This window comes from Mustela nigripes, chromosome 9 (assembly GCF_022355385.1).
Source record: "Mustela nigripes isolate SB6536 chromosome 9, MUSNIG.SB6536, whole genome shotgun sequence".
NCBI classification, from domain to species: Eukaryota; Metazoa; Chordata; class Mammalia; order Carnivora; family Mustelidae; genus Mustela; species Mustela nigripes.
In genome coordinates, this window is record NC_081565.1 from 79,855,963 (window position 1) to 79,877,488 (window position 21,526).

Genomic DNA, 21,526 nt, shown 5'->3' on the forward strand with positions numbered 1-21,526 from the left:
GTACTTTTAGCATTTTATTTACTTTTTAATAAAATTTTATTTACATTTTATTTACATTTATTTACTTTTTACTTTGCTGAAGGTTGCAGCAAGTATCTTGCACTTGAACAATGTTCTGTTACACTAGGCAGCCTGGGGAGGGGCCAGAGGCACTTTCCTAATTGAAGGTGGTTCTAGATTATATGGAAGACACCCAGCATCTCAGTTTACTTGCCTACAAAATAATCACATTCTTAAAATTCAAAGAGACCATTTGTATCTAAACTCAGCCTCTTGCTGAGTTGTAACAAATGGTCATCCTCTTATTGCTTTCAGCACCTAGAAGCTTCAGCTCACTTAGGGGAGTGCTGGAAGAGAAAACCTCAGTAGAAGGTAGCATTTGATTGACTCCCCAAGCTCTGTCAGAGGACTGATCCCGGAGCCTGGCCCCAATTCTGACGTGTGCATAAACCCTGGGTAATTTAGGGAGTGTCAGCACTTAATTCTGAGAATTCCTATTTTACTACATAGTAAGTATTCCTTTTGAGAAAATTCAATCACACCTAATCACTCACATCGACACAGCAGACACTGTAGTGAAGAGTATCTGCCCGCCAATGGCATTATAACTGCGTTAAATTATTAAATTACTATTAATCTGACAAATTTATCGTTGGGAATAGTAAGATATAGTAAGATACTGAAAATATTTCCACAGTGCTTTAATTTAACAAGTTTTCCCATCTACTTTTCTATTTAACCTTCAAAGCAATCCCTTGAGGAGGATATTATTAACCTCATTTTATATAAGAAGCAGTTAGGTCTTAGGATAAGTAAGCTTCCCAAGGCCTCACAGGTAGTAAACAAGCTCAGTGCCCTTTCTTTTCCACTCAGAAAAAGTCCATAAGGCCCCTACTTAATGCTTACCCCACCCCACCCAGCGAAGGGTAACCTGACACGGATCAGAACTAAACCAGGAAGCTGCCGCGTCGCCATCAGACTAGTCACTCATTCGTAAGGGGCCACTGTGAGTCAGTCTTGATATAGAAGTTAATGACCCAGTCACCAGAACACCTCCTGTGCACAAGGCATTATCTTAAGTGGTACAAGTCTACAAAGTCTTAAAATATGGTAGAAGTACATGTCATAATAAAAAGTAAATAAAATGCTAAAAGGGGGCAAACCAAGGGAACTCTGCTCCTGGTTTCAGGGGACATTTTACTAGAGAGGCAACATTTGAAGTGCCTCTCTACAGTTCAGAGTGCCAACCCGTGATAGCAAATAAACAGCCTAAAGAAAGACAAACAGTATGCCAATTACTTTTTCAGAGGAATTTAAAATTAAGAAGATACCAAAAAATTAAATTAAATTAAGAAGATACTTTAAAGAAATCTTATTAATCCTTAAATTCCACATATGAATGAAATCCTCCAGTATTTGTCTTTCTCTGACTTAGCGTGATACGCTCTAGCTCCATCCACATCATTGCCAATGGCAAGATTTCGTTCTTTTTTATGGCTGAGTAATATTCCATCACTATACAACACATCTTCTCTATCCATTCATCTGTCAGTGGACACGTGAACACCTTCCATAATGTGACTATCATACGTAATGCTACAATAAACATCAGCGGTGCCTGTGTCCTTTCCAATTAGTGTTTTTGTATTCTTTGGGTAAATACCCAGTAGTGTATTACTGGCTCATAGGGTAGCTCTATTTTTAATTTTTTGAGGAACCTCCATACAGTTTTCCACAGTGGCTGCACCAATTTGCATTCCCATTTTTAACTTCATTAAGTTTTAAAAACTTAATAAACATCTTATCAGTCTTAAAAATTAGAGCCTTCAAATAAACAGGATCTAAGAATATCCAGACAGGGGTCATGTTGCCCAAACAGGTGCACATCATTATACCCAGTCACTAAGTTCCTTAAAGGGTATTCACAAACTGTATCTTTTAAAAAGCAGCCTCTTTTAGATGCACTAATAAATGTTTTTAAATAATTAAACCAGATAAATAAGTAAATCTCAGATGGGTTGGCTGACAAAAATAAAGATTAAAAAAAATTAAGGGGATAAGTGAATTTTAGTTATTGGTTTACCAAGTTTGGCCCTAATGACAGAGCATTAGAGAATATCCTGGCTTCCTGCGTTCATGCAATGTGGGTGGTTTTATGATACAGAACACAAAAGCCTGTTTGCCCACTTCCCTTTGTTTGTAGCATGACTTCAGTAAAATTCTGTAAGTTCCTATGAATTGAAAAATTTAAAAAGTCAGCTCTAAAATCAGACTGCCTGCATTCGAAGCTTGCCTCTGGCTCTTCCTGGCTACTTGACCTTGGACAAGTTTCTGTACCTCAGTTTCGTTGTCTGCAAAATGGGATAATGGCACCTCATAGCTTGTTGTGAGAATTTAATACGTGGAGATTTAGAAGCAGTGCCTGGCACAAGCTAAGCATGAAAGAATATTAATTTTATTGTCTTGTTTCCTAAAGATAAACTGAGAAAGAAAACCCTATCTTCCTGTACTGGGCTCCTTCCTCTCCACTGCCTGTTTTGTCTCTTACAAACCAAGTGTGAATTTCTTCCAGCTAAAGTTAATCTAATTTTTCCTTATTCCTTTTAACTTTCTCCTGGGAATCTACCTGAAGTTATTTTTACCAAGAGGAGATGGGCAAGAAAATAGAGCAAAGAATAAATTAGACACAGATCTCATCTACTTTTTTATGTGCATGTTTCAAGCCTTTAATTTGGTTTTTTTCTCGATGTAGCTGCCCCATCCCTAAGAGAGGCTCACCAGGATGGGGGGGGGCAGCTCTGCCCTGGGGGACCGCTGAAGCCGTCTCCTAGCAACCCAGTCACGTGACAGGGCCCTTCAGCTAGTTCCCTTGCACCTTTGTGGTTTTCATACACGCAGGGAAGGTGATGTCTTTATCTTTTTTCTTTTTTAAGATTTTATTTATTTATTTGACACACACAGAGAGATCACAAGCAGGCAGAGAGGCAGGCAGAGAGAGAGGAGGAAGCAGACTCCCCGCTGAGCAGAGAGCCCGATGCGGGACTCGATCCCAGGACCCTGAGATCATGACCTGAGCCCAAAGGCAGAGGCTTTAACCCACTGAGCCACCCAGGTGCCTCATGTGATGTCTTTAAATGAATAGATGGTTAGGTTTTCATTGACTGAGACCCTGTCGCATTTTGGCACAATATCTACAAACAAGTGAATTGATGGAAACGAACAGAATCCCCGGGACACATATTTAACCCAGACAGGATTCCTCAGATAAAACACAGAAAGGTCCAAAGACCACCCCTCCACAAGAAGAAATGTTTCTCAACTAATAGAGAGGTGGGTGGTATCATCCTACAGATCGGACGATCCTGGCATCCCCCAGGACGTCGCGAGGTCTGCCAGTCCTGCCCCCTCCACGACTTCCGTCCATCAAGCAGGATCATCCTTGAACTACCAAGCTCGGATGACACACCCGCCACTTTTATTTAGCAGCTCTCCTGGAGGGAGTCCGCAGCTCCATTTAGGAGCCACCGAAATATTGAGTGACCCTCAGGGTATTAAAAAAAAAAAATGTCCTCCAACACTGAATCTCAAGTCCCTAAATAAACAAACATTCCCTGTCCTATGTGCCTTTGGGGCCTTTGGTGCCATCGTTGGGATGTCTTACTTCACGGGGGCCCTGGCTCGGCTCGGATACCCCCTCCTTAAGGCCTCAGCCTGTGGCACGTTCTCCACGTCTGTCCTTTCTCTTTAGCTTCTCAGTCCCGCTCCCTCTTGGCACGGGGTGTCCCCTCTTCCTTCACTTTCCATGTTGAGCTGCATCGAAGCTCTCTTTCCCCCTCAAGGAATATTAGTTTCTCCTCTCAGCCTTCCGTCTCCTCTTCGCTGGCCAGCTGGTCTCCAGCCCTGAGGCTGTGGGTTCTGACCCACCATGGACTTGTACTTCCTCCCTCGCCCACTGCTGTTGCGTCTCTGCTCTCAGCACAGGCTCCCTGTCACCTACAGAGACCTTGTCCCCTCTCCACCAAGTCCCTCCAGGAAGCGTCTTAGTTTTCCCCTCTTAACCATCCAGCTCTGAAAGGTGATCTGCTTTCCCACCAACTGTCCTTCCCGCCCTCCTGCTTCTCTCTTCTGGGCTCACTGGCTCAGTCTGTAAACTTCTGTCTTCTGCATTCTCGCCCATCCGCTCTTCTCACACAGCTTCAGGACACCTGGACCCCCAAGTGCTCTTCTGACCCCCATGATGATAATTATTCCTGAGCGTTCAGCAGCTTTTGACAGTGTTGACTTTATCTCCTATTTTTAAAAGATTTTTATTTGTTTGTTTGAGATAGAACGAGAGCAAGTGAGCGAGTGAGAACACAAGCGGTGGGTAGGGGCACAGGGAGTGGGAGAAGCAGGGTCTCCACTGAGCCGGGAGCCGGACGCGGGGCTCGATCCCAGGACCCTGGGATCCCAACCCGAGCTGAAGGCAGACACCCAACCAACTGAGCCACCCAGGCGCCCCCAACTTTATCTCCTGCTCTCTGTGACTCTTTTCTAGCCTGAGAGAAGGCTTCATTCAGTTTCCAGCCTGGTTCTACACGTTACTTTATGTCTCCGAGCCTCTGTTTTCTGAGTAGAGATAAAGACATTCACTGTACAGGGTTTTGTATTACATGAGATAATAAATGTAAAATGCCTAGTATGTGACTGACTTTCGATAAAGCATGGTAATCGTATTTATTTTTATCTTTCCTCAGAGCACTGAGTGCTCTACATTTCTAATGGCTCCTTGTCTCCTTTGTCAGACATTCTTACTTCTCCCCTCTGCCTTCTGTCAAAATTATAAAATACCATGTCTTTACTATCATGTCTGCATGGACGACCTCCAGTGACATGCCCAGCTCCAGCTTCCCTCCATGCCCCCTCTTCTAATTGCCTACTGACAACTCCCCTTGGTGTCACTCCCCACCCCAAATTCAATCAAATTAATTGTCTTTAAATATACATATATCAGGGGTACCTGCGTGGCTCAGTCATTAAGCATCTGCCTTCAGCTCAGGCCATGATCCCAGGGTCCTGGGATTGAGCCCTGCATCGGGCTCCCTGCTCAGCGGGGAGCCTACATCTCCCTCTGCCCTTCCCCCTACTTGTGTTCCCTCTCTCACTCTCTCTATCCATCAAATCAAGAAATAAAATCTTTTTAAAAAATAAGTAAATAAACATATATTAAAAAACAAAAACAAATCATCTTTCTCCCAAAAGTTGATTTCTACCTGATTTTCCTAGTTATGTTCATACAGCCCCTATCTGCAGAATTCTCCAGGCTCAAAACCTCCATCACAGTTTTCTTCCCTTTGTTCAAGCAAATTCTTACTAATTTGGGGCATTTTTGCCACCACAATATCTCATACATCTATCCTTTCTTTTCCCTCCTGGTTCAGTGCCATTAGACCCTTCAGGACATTTGATCTGGTTAACTGCAGTGACTTCTTACTGGATCTTCCTGCTTCTTACTGACATACCCCTCTGCATTCTCAGTATTTCAATTAGAGGAGCACTACTAATGAAAAGATCTGATCAAAAACACTCTCCTACCTACAGAATCCTTCAGGATGTCCAGGGCAAGCATGGCAACACAAATTCATCAGTTTCTTCTCTAGAAAGCTTCAAAAAGTAATAATGGAAAGGAAGAGAAAAAGCAGGCAAACTATTTTTGGTCAACACTGGGAAATATTCCAAAATATATGTAAATGCAAGAGCTCTGTGGGAGGAAAGAGTAAAAGCTGAGGAGAGAGGAGCTAGCAGCGGCAATCCTCAGAAAGCCCTGAAATGAAATTCCTAGATGCCAGGATGGCCTAAGGTGCAATGTTCTCTCCTTTGCCTGGAACAGCATGCGCGAGACCAAGAGTGAGTTCTGTGGCGACCCCTGACCTCAAATTTATACCTAGAAATAGAGGCAGTAAGCCGCACATGGAATTATGCAGAGAAGTCCTACTTGAAGCAAGGAGGTTATCTTTGTGGGAAGCTGAGATGAAAGCCTTCCAGTCCTGACTAATAACTAGCCTGGAATGCTACCCTGGGCCCATTATAACCCAGCTCACTAGATGATAAATAATAAAAAAGCAATTAGCATATAGATACATTCTAAAAAAAAATAACAAAAGGGCAAAATGTGTGCACAGAAGAATACTCTATAAAAATGTTTCCAGAGAACAGATGAACATTATAAATAAATATTTTACCGTGAACTTTTAAAAAAATTAAATCTCAGTGAAGCACTTTATCCATGAAGTAATACTTCCAAGTCGGAATGCCAAAATCCAGGTAAGAGTAGGTGAGGCAACAGGAGGGGATGAAATGTGCGTAGTGCTCAGGAGGGAAATTGAGGGGGAAGTGAAGTCGGCACAAAATTGCAGACCTGAGACCGGGTGCAAGGTCAGATATGCATGATGAAAAACTTAGTGCAGGACACAGAGGATAGAAATGAGGAAAGTGGACAGAAATGAAATGGAAAGGAAATAAAGAGTTCATTAGGATTAAGGAGAAATTATAGAAGACTGAAAATGGAGATCCAACATAAGCAGAACTGGTGTCTCCAAAGAAGAAGACAAAGTAACAGATCAGAACACACAGTTTAAGAATTTTATCATCAAACATGTTTTGAAACTTTGATCTACATATTGAAAGGGCCACCTGTGCAGGTTAAACTGATTCAGAATCCTCAACACCTAGAAAATTCCTAATGAAGTTACTGGACCTCCAAGAAAAATAGAGACTCCTTTGGGCCCCCATGCAAAATAAGCAAGTCTTTCATGAGATTAAAAAATCAGGTTGGCTACAAACCTTCTTACAGTAACAGTCAACGCCAGGAGATAATAGAGCAGATTTTAAATTGAGCCAATGTCATTCAACTCTGAAGACTACTTAAAAAAAAAAAAAAAAGCAGTTTAGAACATTCTAGAACTCAGACAATATTGTTCCCACGATTTCCCCTCAGAAAACTTACTAGAGAAGATGCAGCCTACTGACCAAGAGACGCTTGGGTACATTCTGGCAAAATTACCAATTGTAAGCATTGATGCTAGAATCTAACAGAACTAAGATAAAAACAAAAATGGGACTTTGAGTAACAGGAAGGAATTTAAGTATTTCCTGCCTTCCAAGGTAGAAATAACACAACAACAAAAAGAAATTAAGAGGAGGAAGGATGGAGGTAGAGGTGGGGTAGGCTCTTCGAATCTTTATAACATCTACACATTCTGCCTCCTAAGATAGGAATATAATTTAAGATGGACAATTCAAATATTAGTAATGGAAATGTAAGCATATTTACCAGAACCCAGTAAAACACTAAAAATATAATGGTATATTCTAAAATCGAAAGGGAGAGGAGAGAAAAAGGAGAAAGAGTATAGGCAGAAGATCAATCATTGCTCATGGAAGTAATGAGTGTTGCCTAAAGAGATAGGATTAGGAGTCCCTCCCCAGACCAACTGAATCAGAGTCGCCATTTAAGCAAGATTCCCGGGTGAGTCATATGCACATTAAAGTTTGAGGATTCTGCTCTGCGCTACAGCCAACGTAAAATACTCCTGCTTTCTCAACTCCATTTTGCCTTATCTTGATGTTTTACCTTCAATAGTATTGTTAATGGCTAATAGTGTTTTCTTCTCTTATAACAAATTCCCTCAAACTTAGTACCTTAAAACAAAAAAATCCATTCTCTTATAATTTTGGAGGCTTGAAGTCTAAAATTAAGTTATCAGCAGGGTTATGTTCCTTCTGAAAGCTTCAGGGGAGAATCACTTCTTTGTCTTTTTCAGCTGTCGGAGGCTGTTCGCAATCCTTGACTTGTGGCTCTTTGCTTGCCTTGGTCCAATCGATGCCTTCATCTTCACATGTCCTAGGACGGCTTTGAATCCCTTGTCTCCCTCTCATAAGGACCCTTGTAATTACATCACATTGAGCTCACCAGATAAGCCAGTATAACCTCCTCGTCTCAAAATTCTTAATTTAATTGCATTTACAAAGTCCCTCCGCCATATGAAGGAACATCTTCCCTGGTTCCTGGGATTGGGACACGCACAACTTTGAGGGGCAGAGGCATCGTTCAGCTTACCACATAGTCCATGTGTTCAAATCTCCACCATCCTTCCCTGCTAGAATCAAAGTCTTCTTTCCTCCTCAAAGTGATACAGCTGACAAGGAAGCCTTCTGGGCTTAGGCATGTCACTGCTATAGCACTTAACCACTTTGTTCTTTGACAGAGTGATTTGTAGACTTGTCCTAGCTCTCCCTCTATCCCATCCCATCTCCATTCTTTTTTTTTTTTTTTTAAGATTTTATTTATTTATTTGACAGAGAGAGCACAAGCAGAGGGAACAGCAGGCAGAGGGAGAGGCAGGCTCCCTAGTGGGCAAGGAACCCAGTGTGAGGCTTGATCCCAAAACCCTGGGATCGTGACCGAGCCTAAGGCAGATGCTCAACCAACTGAGCCACCCAGGCGTCCTACCACCTCCATTCTTATTAGACTGCATTTTTCTTGAGGGAAGAGATTGCAGATATGCTGCTGTTCTCACAGTCTTCTAAAGGTGCACACATTAACATGGCCAGACTTCTTAATTGCCAAATCCAGCGCACACTTCGAGGTTCATTCATTCATTCACCAAATGCTTATTGAGCACCCATGATGTGCCAAGCACTGTTCTGAACTCTCAGAATACAACAGTGAGTAAAGTGGACAACGCCTTACCCCCTTGAGGTTTACACTTCAGAGAAGGAAGCAAGTAATAAACTAATAGATTCATAACCTGGCCCCTTGTAATATAAAGAGTTGTAATGAAGGAAAGTGATTGGGGCACCTGGATGGCACAGTTGGTTAAGCATCCAACTCTTGATTTTGGCTCAGGTCATGATCTTGGGGTCCTGGGATCTAGCCCCAGCACCGAGGGCTCTGTGCTAGATGTGGAACCTGCTTGAGATTCTGTCTCTCCCTCTCCATCTGCCCCTTCCCCCCACCTCACTCCAGCTCTCTCTCTTTCTAAAATAAATAATCTTGAAGAAGAAGAAGAAGAAGGAGGAGGAGGAGGAGGAGGAGGAGGAGAAGGAGAAGGAGAAGGAGGAGAAGGAGAAGAAGGAGAAGAAGAAGGAAAGCCTACCTTTTTTACTTGCCCTCGTTGCAGCTTTTGACCTAATGACCACCCCCTCTTTCTGAAAAGTCTCTCTTCCCAAAGGTTAGGGCACCCTGATCTCCAGGTTCTCTTCTCATCTCCCTGTTTTCTGTATGTGTTCGTGTGTGACTGCTTTCTAAGGACTTGCCTTACCTCCACAGCTATTAAATGTCGGTGGTATCCCGTGATCCATTCTCCAGTGATCCATTCTCCGGTGATCTGTTCTCCGGTGATCCATTCTCCGGTGATCCGTTCTCTGCTCTCTCCCTCTCACCTTCATGCTAATGTTTTCCACATCTCTGTCTCCACGCTCACCCTTTCTCTGCCCCGCATCTCCATATCCAATGGCCTCTGGTCATTCCCACCCAGATGGATATACCTCAGGCATTTTTAGGCTCAGTATGTTCAAGGACGCCATTTTGCTGTCCCCCCCAAAGCCTGTTTTTATCTTGCATTGCCAATCTCAGTTGGTTATTATGTACCTGGGCTCCCAAGCTAGGGTTAGGAGACCACTTCTGACTTCTCTTGTGCCCTCCTTTAAATCTCTTACCCAAAGCTATCAATTGTGCTTTCTAAAGATCCCTCCACCCCAGCTGCTCCTGCCAGTCATGGCCCCTTTCCTACAATACAGCAAAACATTCCTTATTGCTCCAGTCCAGTGTCCCTTCCAGTCTACCCACCACACAGCTGCCAAAGGGATTTTTTCCAAGACATGCATGTGACTGCATTATTTCTGAAAGGAGGTGTTCCGGCGGTTTCCCTGCATCTTCAGAATAAAGGGAAACTCCTCCAATGTCATGTACAAATTCTTCCATTTTGGTTTCATCTTTGCTTCTAACGCTCCCTCAGTGTCTTCCCATGAATTTCCCAAACTCGCAGATATTTAACTCTCCCAATCCTTGGTTGGGCTGTTCCTTTTGGCTACAATGCCCTTCTTCGTCTCATTTGTCTAGTGAAGTAATCCTTCCCTGAAAACCATTATCTATGCACTTAAAGTTTCCCTGACCTCCTGCAGAAAGAGGAAATACTAAAACTCTTGTTTTTTTTTTAAATGTCTTATACCGACTTGCATTCATTCCCACATCAGGGGCTTTGTATCTGATGTTCCCTCTTTCTAGAATGTTCCCCCCCACTCCCACACCCTACACACTTCTTCACATGATGGCTTTTCCTCATCATTTAGATCCCAGTCACTCTCAGGGAGGTCTCCTGTCCATTCATCCTAACAGAACAACTCCACTCCCATCTGGGTCATCAACAGAACAACCATGAAGCCAGCACTTTAAAAGGCCTTCTCCATGCCCAGCTGGGGTCTGGCATCAGCCAAGGCCACAGTGTCATACGGATGGTGTATCCTTAGCCCAGACCAGGATCCTCTTGGATCCCCAGCCCCATTTCAATACTGTGGGGCCTTTATCTAACCCTCTCTTTCCCTCCCAGGGCCAACCAGATGCCCCAAAGGACACCCACACTTGTATCCATGAGGTTATCCAAGGGCTTCATGTGAGACCGGAGAGCCAGGGTGGTGCTGCCACACTGACTTGGAGTGACTCAAAGTGTCCCCAGACACAGGTCCCACATCTCCCGGCAATGACTCTGCTCCTTCACAGCACTTACACAATCAGAAAGTACACAGTTCCTCTGTTTGTTTATTCCTTTACTTTATGAGCGCTGCCCCCTCCATGGGTAGAAGTAAGTAGTAAGCCCTGTGCAGAGTGACCTTAGCGGCCTTCCTCCCCATTGGATGGATGGTCAACGTTCAAATAGTTCCTGCCATAGACGGTATTCAGTGTCTGTCAAGCAGATAAATGAATGACTGCCTGAGATGATGCAGTTACTTACAGACCTAGCTCTTCCTCTAGAATGGAAGCTCTCCAGACAATGAACTCTGCCTTCCTCGCCTTGGTCCTCAGACGGGCATAGTGCCTGCCCTAAGAGAAGGCATGAAATCTGGATTTGTTTAATGTGGAAATAAGTGAATAACCAGGGGAGTAAGTGAATGAATATATACCATCTAGACTCAAGGTTCTTCCCCCTGTCTCCATGATTCTAATGTCAAGACAAGGTTGAGGACCTCTTGTTCTTAAAAGTTCTTGGGGAGCTTTTAAAAAACTGCAGTGCCCAGGACCAATGAAACCAGAATCTCCGGGAGGGCTCCCAAGCATGCGTCTACGTCAAGGTCTCCGGGCAATTCCAGCGTGTAGCTACCGTGCCGCGTAGGCTGACCAGTACTGGCAGGTCTCCAAGGATGTGTAAATTTCAGTGCTAACAGCCTGACTCCTGGGCAGCTGGGATGGTTGGTCACCCAAGTTGAGAACCTCGGATCCAGACTGTCACCCAGGATCTCTTCGGAGTGATGTATTTTCAATTTTTGAGAAGTCAAGACTCATTGGCTTTGTGATTTTCCTTGACACTTAAGTGATTACATTCAGGTAGCTCACATTGACCCCAAGAGCTGCTTCCTCCTGGGTTCTTGTTCAGACTTGTGCTGCTACCGTTGACAGGGTGACATACAAATGTGTGGCATACAAATGGAAAGGGAATGATTAGACCATTACAGCAGGTCCGCAAGGACCAAGGGAGCAAAGTATTAAGTGCTACCTTTCCAGACGCATGCACAGTGAGCCTGCACTTTCTTTCCTCTCAAGTGATGACGGTACACTTCGACGTGTTTCTACTTCTCACTTGTTTCCACCAGTTACTCTGGGTGTTAGTTTGCAGTTTCTGATGTTATCACCTGAGGTGATAAATAATTTTTAATCGAAAAATCCCTGTGGAAACTGAATTAATGCTCATCATCCCAAACATTAATTTACTACAAGTATGTGGTTTATACCGAACCCATTCATGTGTAGACACGGGAATCAAAACACCCTTTGCCCTGGGAAGACTAAGTGGCCCACCGGGCTCTAGGGTCTTTGTTATTCAAATGAAGGTCTCGGATCCTCCTTTTACCAGCACCGCCTGGGAGACCAGAAATGCAGAGACTCGGTCCACGGGGACCCACTAAATCTGATGCTCAGGAGGTAGGGCCCATCTCTCTAGGTTATTCCTGTGCTCAAATTTGAGACGTGCTGTCTAGAGAACATTTTGCTCACCCGATTCTTAACTTCACTATCTCAGAATGAAGAGGAGGGAAGAGGCGAGGGGAGGCAGCAGACAGAATCACGCAGCGCACTGGTTCCCAAGCTCAGGGGCACGTTGAAAACGCCTGGAGATGTTTGAAACTATCAGAGCCTGGCTCCCAGCCCAAGCAAGGGGATGTGGTTGTTTTGGGGGTGCAGCCTGGGCATAGGGATGTTTTAAAAGCTTCCCCCATGATTCTAATGGGCAGCAGACTTTGAGAACCCCTGTTTCATCACCAGCAACCCTCTCTGCAGCTCATTGCTTCGAGCCTCCACTGCTGAAGAATCCAGAAAAATGGGTCATACTAACATTTGCAAGCTCTCCTTCCCTCATCAGAATCACCAGGAGTAAAACAAAGGAAAACTCACTGGGGCCCAATCTCACCTCTGGCATGATAAGTGCTTTTTCTGTTCACCTTCTGTTAGTAGCTATTTGCTTTTTAACCTCTCTGAACCTCAGTATCTTCATCTGTCAAACAGAGACCAGAAGACCCATTTCCCAGGATTATTTGGGACATTACCTACAATAGCATGTGCAAGTGCCTAATATGTTGTCTAGCACGTAGCAGATGTCCAAAACCTCTGAGGCAAGAGTGCAGTCTCTGAACCCTGCACCCCTGCTGGTGGGACCACTGGCAGCATGAGGTCAGACACATATTTAGGGAAGGGTCCTGGTCAGGGTACCAAGGCTGTTAACTGCAAAAACCCTGCTCACATGTGAATTCATGTGTATGATCGCATTCCAGGCCCCCATCCCAGCCAGTAAATAGGATCATTCTTATTATCCCATTTCACAAGGTGATAGAACAGTGGTGCAGAGAGGACCAAAGTCACACAGCTGTAAAATGGCAGACGCGGGGCCGCTGACTGTAGCCCAGCGTTCTCCCACCTGCTCTTCTCAGCCTCACACCCAGCTGCTTGGCAGCTGCATTGATCTAGACCAGCCCTGTTCCAGCAGAACTTTCGGGGATGGTGGAGCTATTTTGAATCTGCACTCTCCAATCCAAAGACCACCAGCCACATCTGGCTCCTGAGCATTTGAAAAGTGGCTAGTGTGACTGAAGCATTAAAAGTTTTGTTTTAATTTGAATGAACTTAGATTTCAATAGCCACTGGTGGACGGCACCCATCTAGCCACGGAGTCTGGAGAATAATGGGAAACTGAAGGTTTATTTCAGTGGCTTCTACCCACCAATCAAAGAAAACCTAAGCTGCTTGTTTGCAGCTTTCTCTTAAAAGATTTTAACTTTTATTTCAGTAGAGTGGCCAAGTTGGCCCACTCGTGGTAGCCCTGTGCAACATACAATCAGAACAATGCTTCATTCACACCAGCGATCAGCCACGGAAAGAGACGCAAGTTACAGAGCACTGCTTCCCAAACCTGAATGTGTGCATGAGTCACCTGAGACCTTGTTAAAATATAGCTTCTCATTTAAAAGACCTAGGGTGGGCCCTGAGGGTCTGCATTTCTAGCAGGTGCCCAGGTGCTGCGGCTTCAGCTCCACGGGCCACACGCGGACTAGCAAGAGTGTTGAGCAGTGGTCGTCAGTGAGCTGATCTTGTCTCTTTCCTGCCCCCTGGAGGCATCTGGCAGTGTCTGGAGACATTCTGGATTGTCATGACTGGGGTGCAGGGGTCATGGGCATCTACTTGGTTGGATGCAGAAATGCTGCTCAGTGACCTACCATGTGCAGGACAGTCCCCACGGGGAAGAATCATCCTGCCCCCAAATGCCCAGAGTGCCCCATATGACAACCCTGTTGTCCAGCCGAGTCGACCGTTCCGGGTCTTCGTGGTATGATAACTGATCGTTCCTTTCTCTCTCCCACCCTTTTCTCTTCCTTGTCTGCTCAGGAGCAAATGCCTCGGCCCCCGACCAGCTGAGCTTAGCTCTAGCCTGGAACAGAGTGGACATCGCTCGCAGCCAGATCTTTATTTATGGGCAGCAGTGGCCGGTAGAGTATATGTCACCACCCCTGCAAAGCCCACTTGTTTGGGCAACGGTATTTGCTTGGGAGCGGCTCGGAGAAACTGCGGCCTGTTCTCTAGGATGCAAATGTTCCCTCCCTCGCGGCCATCCTCAGGCTCCGCCCCTTTCTCATATTTAGGAAAACACTGCCACCTGGTGGACGACGCGACAAAGCACAACTGCAAACGTTCCAGACGGTTCCCATCTCGGTGCGGGGTGGGGCGGGGGTGGGGGGCTCTGATGGCAACCTTCAGCTGCAAATAATGCCATTTCTTCCATATATCCGAGAAAACATATAAGGCCAAAACGTGTTCGTTAAAATGACGGAAGGCGTGGAACTAGCAGGTGGTTTCTGGTTGTCTCTGAGGTTGCCACTCCGCAGCAGCGGCGCCCCGTGATACAGCGTATGGCTCGGTCACACCTCCGGACGCAGGATTAGCAAGCTCCCGCGTGCAGGTGCCATCTGGTCCTGGTGGCTGAGCACAGGTCCTCCCTATTCCCGAGCACCACTCAGAGGGAACCAAAGCTTTATGTAACTGTTCTTGGTTCGTTTCCCTCAACGGACACTACCAAAAATAAAAACTTGGAAAATTGGCTATTGGGTGGTTGGTGTTTGGATCCCAGGGAGGCAGCCGGCAGTCTGAGATCTGACTTTAATGCTGGAATAACTGAGCGGCAATACCCTCACGGATGGGTCTTCTTTAACCCTGTCTTGCCCCCAGAGAGCTGCTGCCTGGCCGTGACCCTGTCTTTATTTAGTGCCACTAGTGGATTCCTAGCGTGGAAAGATTTGTCAAGGAATCTGGACACCAGGAGGTTTTTGTGAAATGATTTGAATAAAACCTTGAATAAAACCCTGAGTAGACAGACTCAAGGACCTGAATAGTTGCTAAGTCTCTGCGCGGAAATGAGTGAGGCAGAAGCAAGGTAGTCTAACAATTAAAATAAAGAAAGGCCTACTTTCTGATCTGTTCGCTAGGGTCCCTCTTTTCAAGGTAGCCAGGGGTCTAATTCAGAGCCTCAGGAAGAAAAGGAGGACAGCAAAGCAGCCACTTTGGTGCTTCACTAGTATTACAGGAAGTTTGGTCAGAGAATACACGGGAAATTCTTATAGATCCTGTGTCTTCTTGGGACCCAGAAGAGAAAAAGAGTCAGAGAGGAAATAGCTTTGGAACTAGAAAAGTTTGAATTCTGTTTGCAAAGACAGATCCCACAACACAAGAGAGATTATGGCTGTGCCAAAAGTGGAGCTGGGAACAGTCTTGTTCGCATGTTCTTGGATGTGCTGAAGGTTTACCAGATGTCAAAGGCATCCATTCTAAAGTGTTCAGGTGAACACCAAGGAACTGCATCCCTAGAGCCTGGGGCAGACTAACTCAGTGACTTGATTTGCAGGTGGGGTCTTTGGAGCAAGCCATGTTGGATGCCCTAGTTCTGGACAGAGTGGATTTTGTGAAATTACTCATAGAGAATGGAGTAAGCATGCACCGTTTTCTCACCATCTCCAGACTAGAGGAATTGTACAATACGGTAGGGCCGAGCTAAGGCACTTTTTATTTTCTCTGTGTTTTTTCGTTTTGCCTTCTCCTGCCCCCCACATGCCTGTGAGTTTCTCCCCTCCCTTCCAAATGCATGGATCATTTTTCAAAGATGCTCCCTTAGACCTGTAGACAACAATGCCAAGTCACTAAGATTCCGCTTGTTTTAACTGCTCAGTTGTCAGCATCCAAAGCAGAAAGTTATGGGATCACACCAAAAGCTAACATTCTCAGATTCTTACACAAACCCACAAGGCTCTGAAAATTAGAACCCAGTTTATGCTGTAAGCCCAGAAGGCATTTGAGGCAATCAGCAGAGGGCAATTGATTTAACTCAAAGCATCATAGGAGACTGATCAACTATCCCACACCATCTTGTTATCCTCAAAGCTATGAGATTCATTCCCTTTCCTCTATAGTGGAATAAAATGTAAAATACCTCTTGTTTGGAGTTACCACAAAATATTGTTTGCATTATTTTATAATAATTTGCTACTTCATTAACTAGGAATACCAAGGAGTGATCATAAAGAAAAACTACTATTTAGGGAAGTTGTTTGTAGTATTCAGTGAGCTAAGTGCTTTGGCTCTGAGCTGATATGCACTAAAATCCAAAGAAGGTTAAAGAGCAGATGTTGGAAACTTCAAGAGGGTACAGGACACTTGGAGAGTACAATTCAGGAAGGTTAAGAAAAACTTTCTTCCCAAAGGTTCTGGACCTGCCTGAATAGCTTTTGCTGCTTGTTCTTTTGCCATAAAGGCAAATCCCTTTGGATCTCCAGGAGACTTATAATGTGGTTTATGCTTACATAAACAACATTACTACATTTCCCATATACTCTTTCAATCCAGCATTGATTAATATTTTGGGGAAGTAATTCCTATGATACATTAGAAGCAATATTAAATATGTAAGAATTCTTGATCAAGGTTGATAAACTTTTACTTGGAATATTAAAAGAAAGAGAGGTATTGTTTTCCTCCATTTTATAGATAAGAAAACTGAGGCTAAGAAGTGAATTGGTTCATTTAAGGTTACAAAACTCCTAAGAAAGAAGAAAGCCAGTACTGAACCAATACTTCTGTCTTCGAGGTTATTCTTCCCCTCATTTATCACTGCTTCTCTGTCCTACCACCCACAGCTCTAATGAGATGGAGCTTGTTGACCTCTCTCCAGCCAGCGGAGGGTGTTAGGTGATACTGCACTGGCTCTATCTCCTTCTTGCTACTGGAACTAGAAAACAGTTTAGCAGAGCGGCTCCAGGTTTCTGTTTTCTCTGCAGATTTTTCTTGATTCTGCATAGTGAGACTTTCAGTAAGAATAATAGACTGAAATGATCGCATAGGAAATCCCAGTTTCTGTCCCCACCAAAACATCGATAATTAGCCATGGAGAAGTGGATAAATCCCTAGAAACATGCAACTGATCAAATCTGAATCATGAAGAAACAGTAAAATTTGAACAGACCAATAATAAGTAAGGAGATGGAATCAGTAATCAAAAACTTCCTGACAAAGAAAAGCCCAGGAGTAGGTGGCTTCACAGGTGAATTCTACCAAATATTTAAAGAATTAACCCCAATTCTTGTCCAATTTTTCAAAAAACTTGAAGATGAGGCAACACTCCCAAACTTATTTAGGAGGCCAGCAATATACTGACACTAAAACAAGATAAGGACACTACAAGAAAATAAAACTATAGGCCCATATCCCTGATAAACATAGGTGCACAAATTCTCAACAAAATAGTAGCAATTGAAATTCACCAGCACTTAAAATGATCATGCACCATGACCAAATGGGATTCCATCCCTAAATGCAAGGATGGTTCAATATATGCAAATCAGTAAATGCACATCACATTAATAGAATGAAAGACAAACATATTATCTCAAGAGAGAGAGAGGCAGGGAAAAACAGGCACCCAGTTTGGAAAGGAAGAAGTAAAATTGTCTTTGCTGATAACATGATTTTGTATACAGAAAATCCTAAAGACTTGACCAAAAAAACAAAAACAAAAATAAAAAACAAAAACAAAACTGTTAGAACTAATAAAAGAACCCAGTAGAGTTTAAAGATACAAAATCAACATACAAAACAGCAGTTGCATGTCTATACACTAACAATGAACAATCTGAAAAGAGAATAAGACAGTCCTATTTACAATAGCATCAAAAGCTATAAAATACTTAGAGATAATTTTCACCAAGAAGTAAAAGATCTATAAAGCAAAAACTGTAAGACATTGATTAAAGAAATTGAAGAAGGCACAAATAAATGGAAAGATATCCCATGTTCATGGATTCCAAGTGTTAATAATGTTAAATTGTCCATATCACAGAGTCAAAAGCCAAGCAATAAACACATGCATATATCGTCAACTAATATTTGAAAAGGGAGCCAGATATAAAAGTATGTTTTGGAGGAGTCCCAAAATATTTGGGGCTGAAGGGTGGGAAAAATGAGAGATGTTAGCCAAAGGATATAAACTTTCAACTATAAGACAAACGAATTCCACGGATCTAATGTACAGCTTGGAGACTATAGTTAACAACACCACATTGTATTATAATTGAAAGTTGCCATGAGATCAGAGCTTTGATGTTCTCACCATAACAACAACAATGAAATGATAATTGTGTTAGGCGAAGGTGTGTTACCTAACCTTATTGTGATAAATAAATCACATTGTATACCTTCAACTGACACAATGTCTTATTCAATTATATCTCAAAAAAGCCAGGGGGAAAAAAAGAATAATGGGGTTTTCAGTAAAATAAATAAAAAATAAAATAGGACACAGGTGGGGATGGAGGCCGGCATTCTGACTCCAGAGTCTGTGTGTTTAATCCCTATAGCAGACTGCATTCCTCAGTGGAAGAAGCATTCTGGGAAGTGTGTCGCATGAATGGGCAGGTAGTTGAGGCCATACCCAGGAATTGTCTCCATCCCTAATGTGTTCCCACACTGCTGAAGGATTTGCCATCACTGTTTGAGAGTCTCCAATAGGGTCACCAGATTTTGCAAATAAAAATACAGGATCCCCAGTTAAATTTGAATCCCAGGTAGATAGTGAGTAATTTCTAATATGAGGTGTCCCGCGAACTATTTGGGATATACTTATACTAAAACACATTTCTCATTTATCTGAAATTTAAATTTAACTGGGCATCCTGTATCCCATCTAGTGTTCCTATTCCCGAAAGATGGCGGGATGGCGAGTCATTTCACATTAGTCTCTCTTTCCCTGCCAAGAGCCTGTGGCTTTTTCTTTAGATGTGAGCAAAATGCTACCAAAGAATCGAATCCAGCCCACTGCCTTTTTTTTTTTTTTTTTAAATACAGTCTGTAAGCTAAAAATGGTTTTTTAAACATTTTTAATGATTGAAAAAATCAGTAGAAGAATGATATTTTGTGACGTATTAAAATTCTATGAAATCTGATTCTCTTTTGGTGTCCGTAAAGATTTATCGATACATGGGCAGGCTCATTTGTTGACATATTGTCTCTGGCTGCTTTTGCACAATGGCAGATTCGAACATGAAAAGTATATGACCTATGAAGTATAAAAGAGTGATTCCTTGGCCATTTACAGAAAATGTTGCCAACGTGTGTTGGACAATTTCTCATTCACGATGGGTAACAAGTTGTGATCGGCATGTGCCCAAGCGTATTTCCAAGGCCCTAAATTGGCCCTTTTGTCTCTCCTGCCAACCCCCGCCTCAAAACCAGCCTCTTTAATGATGTTTTGGCCCAGCCATCCACAGCGTTGACAACCTCCTTTACAAAGCTTGAACCTAGACCCTCAACTGCTTTTTCTCGAGGAACCACAATCCAAAAATCTGCCAGCGTGTTTGTTTAGAAAAGACAGGTACAACTGAGCAACTACAACAAGGTTCATCTTAAAGAACTGCCCCTCCTCCGGCCAGAACCCTTCCTTTCCAGAACCTTCTTGCCTTACCGACGAGAGCCCATGACCCGCAAATCCATTTGATTCTTCTTTATTGTTTTCAGAGACATGGGCCCTCAAACACATTGTACCACTTGGTCAGGGATGTCAAAAAGGTAAGGACCCTCCCGACTGAAGGTCGGAGGCCTGTCTTGACTGCTTCCTGTGATTAGAAAGCACCTCTGTTTTGCATGAGCTGCCAGAGCGGTCCTGTCCCCGCGAGCCCCCTCATTTAAGGACGCTGTATGTGTGTGTGTGTGTGCGCGCGCGCGCGTGCGTGTATGTGTGTGTGTGTGTGTGTGTGTGTGTTGCCTTTTAACGATGACATCTCTGCTTACAATGCAGCTGTGGTTTCACCTCCCGCCTCTGTGGTTTTAGATGCTTTCACTGGACATAATGTTTTCGGAAGGCAGAACGCGTCCTGTTGTTGAGAGCTTCGCACCACGCTGGGTGGATTTATGCCACTGCCTGTTTTCTCCCACACGCCCCTTACTGTCTGGGGAGCTAGTTTCCATGTTGTTGGACTAACCGGAGGCGGGATATTCATGTCCTAGCTCCTGAGGCCTTGCGTCACTGTCCCTTCTAACATTATGCAGAGCACAGGCAACATGGTTCAGAAAGTCTTAGAGCATCAGAGACGAAAACATATATGTGCATTCCATTCTGCTAAGACTCGATTTTTTCCGGTAGATTTTTTCACGTTGCCATCTAACTTGATGGTGTGTGTTGGGGGGCAGGGGAGACAAGCAGCAGGAGGTTTGGATCAAGAATTATTCCCATTTTACAGACATAGAGGGTGCGGTTAGGGAAGAGGCGGAGTTCAAACTCAGATCCTCCGATTAACAATCATAAAGAAGTGCCAGACCTTTAGTGACGACGAGGTGTGTGGCACTGACCTGAGCCTACTGTACATCGCAGCTCGTTTCATTGTTGTGACAATTCTATGGAGTCGAATTGTTATTTGATCATCGTTATTATATAGTATGGTTCCAGTGTATAGATGGGAACAGTGAGAGGCAGGGAAGCTATGTTTAATCTTAGCCAAGGGCTTGGGTTTTGCTCCCTTCGCTCTCTCTCAGAGGTAACTAACTTCATTCTGAAACCTCGACAGCATTCCCTGACACTGGTGTTCTAACTCCAGAGGACGAAATAGATGGGGGTGCTTTTCCCACCCCCTGCACACAGAGGCACCCCACTCACCAGACCATAGCAATTCCTCACCAAAGCCCACAAGGACCTACTCCAAGAAGGCTACCAAGTAAGGTCAAAACTAGAGTACGATCCCTCACACGGAGTCATTGTCTAGAACTTCCCTTAGAAGTTTGTTTCCCTTGAAAGGCCAAGTAAATGTCCCGGGGCTGCTGAGAATGTACCTATTAAGTAGCTAGTAATGAGTAAAGGGCACAAAAAAACCCAAACCCAAACCTTCTGCTGGCTCTGAGAGACTTTCCTCTCATCTCCACACAAACTTACTGAAGGGTTTTTCATCTGAGTGAGTGAGCGAAGCCTTCCAAGTGAGAGAAACAGACGCTGCACAATCTCTACCCCCAGTCCAACCAGGTGGTCTTTACCAAGACCACATCTTTCCCTGATTTGCCCCATGTCCAGCCAAAAGCACATCTGCCCCCAACAGAGCCATTTCTCTTATCCTCAAGCCTTCCAATTTTGTGTGATTTTTTTTCTGGCTTAAAGTTGCCTGGAAACTAAATAGGGGGAAGGATCTCGAAAGATGAAGTGTACACATCTAACGCATAGTCTCTGCCAAGATATTTGTTGCTCGGGTACCACAAAACATC

At 43.9% G+C, this 21,526-nt stretch overlaps 1 protein-coding gene and 1 long non-coding RNA gene across 11 annotated transcripts in view; one reads left to right on the plus strand and one right to left on the minus strand.

Annotated features, from left to right (window-relative positions):
• Window positions 1–21,526, plus strand: part of TRPM3 (transient receptor potential cation channel subfamily M member 3) — a 487,173-nt gene that overhangs the window by 375,613 nt on the left and 90,034 nt on the right. For all 10 annotated transcript variants that reach the window (XM_059411872.1, XM_059411874.1, XM_059411873.1 and 7 more), the window contains 3 exons: window positions 14,129–14,229; window positions 15,639–15,773; window positions 19,796–19,846. In XM_059411872.1, coding sequence (XP_059267855.1) covers window positions 14,129–14,229; window positions 15,639–15,773; window positions 19,796–19,846 — 287 coding nt within the window. The remainder of the gene's footprint in view (window positions 1–14,128; window positions 14,230–15,638; window positions 15,774–19,795; window positions 19,847–21,526) is intronic.
• LOC132024820 (uncharacterized) overlaps window positions 1–21,526 on the minus strand; it is a 51,081-nt gene that overhangs the window by 26,630 nt on the left and 2,925 nt on the right. The gene's annotated exons all lie outside the window — the stretch shown is intronic.